The following is a 5,407-nucleotide window of genomic DNA, read 5'->3' on the forward strand; positions in this document are numbered from 1 at the left end:
TAAGCTTTCTCGGCTTGGAAAAAAATCAAGTTCGCCCGGAGGTGGCAACCATTCATCGACTTCTTCGCGGGGAACTAATCGTCAGGGGGGGGGGGGGGGGGGGGGGCGTCTGCCCCAGGACAAATTAGTGGTATCTGCACACTAATGTATATTGTTACTGTTTACTGTTTACAATGCCAAAAATACCTCAATAAAATTGTCTGTTAAAAAAATAAATAATTTGTTCTGTTGTAATAAGACACGATCATAAATCTTTGAACAAAACTTCATTAGAAAACAAAGTGCCATTTATTTTATACTTCAGTTATATTTAAGTTGTACAAATCGCCATTTAAGTTAGAAAAACATTTTTATAAAATGTATTGGCATATATATAAATATAAATATTGACAGCAATAATTTAAATAAATAGGTAATTCAGAGTTGGCAGTACAATTTCACAGACAAGATTAATTCTACTATATACTGAGAGGGAGTGATTCAAGTCTTTCGCATAAGTGAAATAAAAAAAGCATTTAGACTGTCCTTTTGCTCATTATCTATCATTTTCACGTGTGTAACTTTCTTTCCAGTAAAGTTAGTACTGAGGAGAATCATGGAATTTATAAGACAGAACAAGGCTATTCCCCACATGTGGATTCAGAAGTGAAAGTTTCTGTCTGATCAGCCTTCTTAATTCCTTTGAGGATGTGACAATTCAAATGGACTGTGCTAGACCAAGGATGCACATACATAGATTCAAGATAGGCATTTGACAAAACCCTACAGAAAAGATGACGAGTTAACCTCAAACTTTAGGACAAGTTTTGGAAATGGAAAAAGAACTGATGAAAGAATGGAAAACAACCGGTACAGACAAGGAAAGTTATCTCAGGCTGTGGGAAATATCGAGTTGGCTGTCCCAGGGTTCAGTGTTGGGGGACTGACACTATTTCTAATTTATATCAATGGTCAATAGCCTGGATTTAGTGGCGTGGTAGCCAAATTTGAGCATAATATCAAAATAGGAGGCTCATTGGAACCACTAGAATGAGTTGGGTTAAGTACATAAATGGGCAGTGTAAAGCCAGATGAAACTTAATACAGGCAAGTGGGAAGTAATGCACATGGGAAGACAAAAATAGATGACACACATAATCCATGAATGGTGTTGAAGGCTGCAAGAACTCAGCCAAAAATGGCTAAAGGTCGAATTGGACTACACTGGACACTAAACATGCCCACCCAATGCATAGCAATCATTAGCAAGGTTAGTAGAATGCCCAGGCAGTAAAAGGCAAGTCAAATGATAAGAGTAGCAGAATATAAGTCTGAGAAAGTCATGATTGGATGGCGCTGTGCTTTGTTTAGGCTGCATCTTCAGTACTGCATCCAGTTTTGTTGAGAAACAGTAGATATTTAACCTCTGGAAGCAGAGCAGTGAATAGGGTAATCCTTGCTATAATAGGTCAGAGGTACGAGGAATGATTCATCACAGAAAGGTGGCATCTGAATGCCAGTGCCAAGAAAGATAAGGAATTGAAAAGATAAAACTTGACTTATTTTAAATTAAATAACTAGAGTAAATAATGGGACATAGGTTCAAACCAGGATTATACTCTTTACGCAAGAAGTGAACACTGTATGGAACAGAGTTCCAGGAAGAATAGAAGTAAGAATCCTGGAACCTTTCAAGAAACAAATGCTGAAAGAGGAAGATTTTTGAATCTTTTTGGGTGCATTAGGCGAGAATTATCTTCCACCTCTGCAATTAATTTGTGATCTTAGCTACTCTTGTCAGTGCTTCTACAGTTGGTGTAATCTACTCTAGTCTTGTTTCTTAGACTATATGGTTATATAACACAATAAATAAATAGAATCTCGATCCTGGTAACAGTACTTTTGGCCAATGTAAATGATCACAGTCATCTGATCTTTCAAAGTCTGAAATGGAGAGGTGTGGCCCGTTATCCTCTTCCAGTTCTGGAGAGTTTCGGGCTCGCCTGTTGTACGGATCTCATCCCGAAGGGGTCTGTGTCGTTAGCCTCTCGCTCAGGATTTCTTCGGCTGTGGGTGGTGGTGGGTAACTGGTCCTCCAGGGGCAAAAACATAGAAAGAGGAGGCAGTTCTCTGTTAGGAATGAATGGGCGCTTCTCCAGGCTCAGACTTAACACCTTCTTGTGCCTCGGCGAGTGGTACACATTATAGAACGTTGGTAACTGTTCCTCTTTGAAGTTACAATCATCCGCACAATAGGTCATCTAATGAAAAAGGCAGGGGTGGAAATTATTCAGAATGAACTATCCTGAGGTAATGGCATGAACCGGTTCAATGCAAGAGATATTCGCCACATGTTAAATTTAGGATAGTCAGGGTTAACATGTTTAGGGATGAGGGGGTGAGGGGTATTCTCACTGAGGATCTTCTTCTGCAGCAGAAACAGAGAATGCAGGACGATCTCAGCAGTATCTGTGGAGAGAACAGGGCTAAGGTTTCAAGTCTGGTTGACTCTTTATCAAAGCTAGAGGGAACTCAGATAAGATGAGATTTATACTGTTGTGGAGTGGGGGGGGGGGGGGGATGGAGCAGTGGGGCTGGATAGAGCGTAGTGGAGATTGTCAAAGATGTCATGGACAAAAAGATAAAGGGAATGTAAATGGGGGTGATAATGACTAAGAAGGGTGCTGATAGTGGCATATTAAGAGATCAGAATGTATTAATGGCAGACCAGGGTGAAGCAATGTGTCAAAGGACAACTAAGGACAGGGAACAGATGGCCTTAGCGGTGACAGGGAGGGAGGCAATGGTCAGGAAAAAGAGATGGATGGAGAAAATGAAAAGAAATTGGTAGAAATAAAAATGGGGTGAAGGTAGAGGAGAGAGTTTACAGACGGAAGTTGTTAAACTCAATGTTAAGTCCGGAAGGCTGCAATGTGCCTAATCCGAAGGTGAGGTGCCATGCCTCCAGTTTGCATTGGGCTTCACTGGAACACTGCAGCAGGCCAAGGACAGACATGTGGACATGAGTGCAGGATGGTGAGTTGAAATGGCAAGCAATAGGAAGGTCTGGGCCCTGTTTGTGGATGGACCGGAGGTGTTCTGCAAAGTGGTCACCCACGTTTAGTCCCATAATGTAGAGACCACATTGGGAGCAGCAAATGCAATAGACCAGATTGAAGTTGGTGCTCATGAAGCGCTGCCTCATCTGAAAAGAATGTTTAGGCCCTGGGATGGTGAACAGGGAGGAGGTAAAGGGGCAGGTGTTGCACCATCTGCGATTGCATAGGAAGGTGCCATGGTGAGGTGTTGGGGGTGATGGAAGAGTGGACCAGGGTACTCTGGAGGGCAGGGTCCTTACAGAATGCTGATAGGGGAAGTGAGGGGAAGGAGTGTTTGGTGTTGGCATTATGCTGGAGTTGGCAGAACTAACGGATGATGATCCTTTGAGTATGGAGGCTGCTGGTGTGAAAAGTGAGGACAAGGGGGACCCTATACTGGTTCTGGGATGGAGGGGAACAGGTGAGATCTCCCTCACCTCTGTGCTCTCAACCGTCCAATCATTTCCCGCATCTCTGCTCCCACACCTGGAAATCTCATCCTATTTCCAGTTCTCTCCAGCTTTGACAAAGAGTCAACCAGACTCCCAATGTTAGCTCCATTCTCCATCCACAGGTGCTGTCAGACCTGTGGAGATTGTCCAGCATTTTCTGTTTTTGTTTCAGATTCCAGCATCCGCAGTGATTTGCTTTGACCTTGTCCTGCAGCCCAGCTGAGCTAGCTCTGAACAGCTAAGGTGGCCGATACTTACTGATCCAAAAATGCTGCCCTCAGTGTCCATGCAGAGGTACCGCCCGGTTCTCACTCCTTTGATGACCACGTGCCCGGGTTCCACTGCTTTGATCTCCAGCAGAGCTAGAAGCCGCCCCAAAGAAAGCACACGCGTTAGACAGTAATACCAGCACGGTAAGGTAGCAGTCAAACTTTCTCAATGTGGCATGCTGCTTTGATGGGGTTGTAAGGTCAGTAAAAAGAGTCTATCAGGACTGTGCAGGGTAATGGGGAAAGGGTGGGGTGGGGAGGGGGGGTGTAATGGCTTTTTCAAAACTGGCAAGGGGCAGGATGGGCCGGGTGGCTTCTTTCCCTCGCTGCATCACAGAAGCACAGACGCTGGCCATTCGGCCTGGCGGGCCCATGCTGGCTCTTTGACAGAGATGTCCAATGCATTCCCTCGACCCAGTTTTAACCCATAGGTCCCACACTATTCTGGATGCCACGAATGCTCAACAGTTTTAAGCATGGGGGGGGGGGGGGGGGGGACTACAGGGAAACTTTCAAATGGTCCGTTCAAATGATCGTCAAACAAGAAGGAACCAATTGCAATGAGTAGAATTGTTCGGTATCCAGTCGAAATGCGACCAGGCAGGTTTATCTTGAACATGTTTTGTACAGAGTAGCCTGAAATGATGAGCTGAAATTGACTGATGCCAGCTAAATCTTTGGCAATCGCACAGGTTTCTGAGAGAAAAAGGGGGCAAGCAGAGGAGAGTGGGTGGGGATGGTTACAAATTATTCCCATGTGGTGGTGAACAAATATCAAAGCAGTGGGAGATTTAAAACGTTCAGGGTAGAAACAGTATAACGTTGCACAATCCCGTGAATCGACACAACCCATTAACAAAAAAGAGAATCAAATGATTTTTAAAAAATGTCACATCCAACCTATGGTTGCGGAAATACAACTTACTGTAATAGTTCTGGGAGTTGGAGCTGTCAATATGTCCGTCGGGGTTAATCTGTAAGTGTTTGCTGTTGCCTTCCATGTACAGGTGCATCAAGCGGATCTGCCGAGCCCAGCCCCGCTCCAGCTGAGCTCCCGAGTCTGTCCTCCCCAGAGGAGTTGACCTGACCAGAGAAGCAGCGAGAAGCACGGCGAGCTGCAGGGAGATCCAGTCAGCGAGGCTGGAGCCCATCCCGAACATGAGGTGCTGGAGCTGGAAGCTTCCCCTGGACACAGGCGGGATGGTTGTTCCGCCTCTGAACCCATCGCGCTGCTTTTAAAGTCCATGTAGCAAGTGACATCAGAATCACCTTAAAGCGCCGGCAGAAAGCCAGTGATGTGACAGCTTTTCACAGCCTTTCTGCACTGGGTCCTTATTATTCTGGGCGGGGGTGGGGGTGGAGGGAGGGAGGGAGGGGGTGTCATTGCCATAGTTGGAATCAATGATGGAGAGACGTGCCGTGCTAGCCCTTTGACACACACAGGCACACACTGCAACAGGAAACATTTCAGCGCAGTTTAGAAATTCGGACTTTACTCAAACTGTTCCGAAGCTGCTGTCAGCGGTTCGAGTGGGTCAGACACACTCAGTGATGGCTCAGACTCTTCCTACAACCCCTTCACCTGAGGCGATGCTACTCTTTCTTCACC

At 45.4% G+C, this 5,407-nt stretch overlaps 1 protein-coding gene across 1 annotated transcript; it reads right to left on the reverse strand.

Annotated features, from left to right (window-relative positions):
- Positions 1-249: 249 nt before the first annotated feature.
- On the reverse strand, positions 250-4,949 carry LOC119973369 (fibroblast growth factor 19-like). The gene is made up of 3 exons (XM_038811355.1): positions 4,724-4,949; positions 3,788-3,891; positions 250-2,240 (listed from the first exon to the last, which is right to left on the reverse strand). Exons 1-3 carry the CDS (start codon positions 4,947-4,949, stop codon positions 1,947-1,949), a joined length of 624 nt encoding a protein of 207 aa, XP_038667283.1. The 3' UTR covers positions 250-1,946.
- Positions 4,950-5,407: the final 458 nt, after the last annotated feature.

Source organism: Scyliorhinus canicula, chromosome 11, assembly GCF_902713615.1.
Source record: "Scyliorhinus canicula chromosome 11, sScyCan1.1, whole genome shotgun sequence".
NCBI classification, from domain to species: domain Eukaryota; kingdom Metazoa; phylum Chordata; class Chondrichthyes; order Carcharhiniformes; family Scyliorhinidae; genus Scyliorhinus; species Scyliorhinus canicula.

Coding starts and splice junctions, on each gene's coding strand:
- LOC119973369 (XM_038811355.1), bottom strand. CDS start 4,949: ATGGGCTCCAGCCTCGCTGACTGGATCTCCCTGCAGCTCGCCGTGCTT. Junction 3,892..4,723: donor CAACTCCCAGAACTATTACA/GTAAGTTGTATT, acceptor GGCGGCTTCTAG/CTCTGCTGGAGATCAAAGCA. Junction 2,241..3,787: donor AGGGCAGCATTTTTGGATCA/GTAAGTATCGGC, acceptor CTTTTTCATTAG/ATGACCTATTGTGCGGATGA.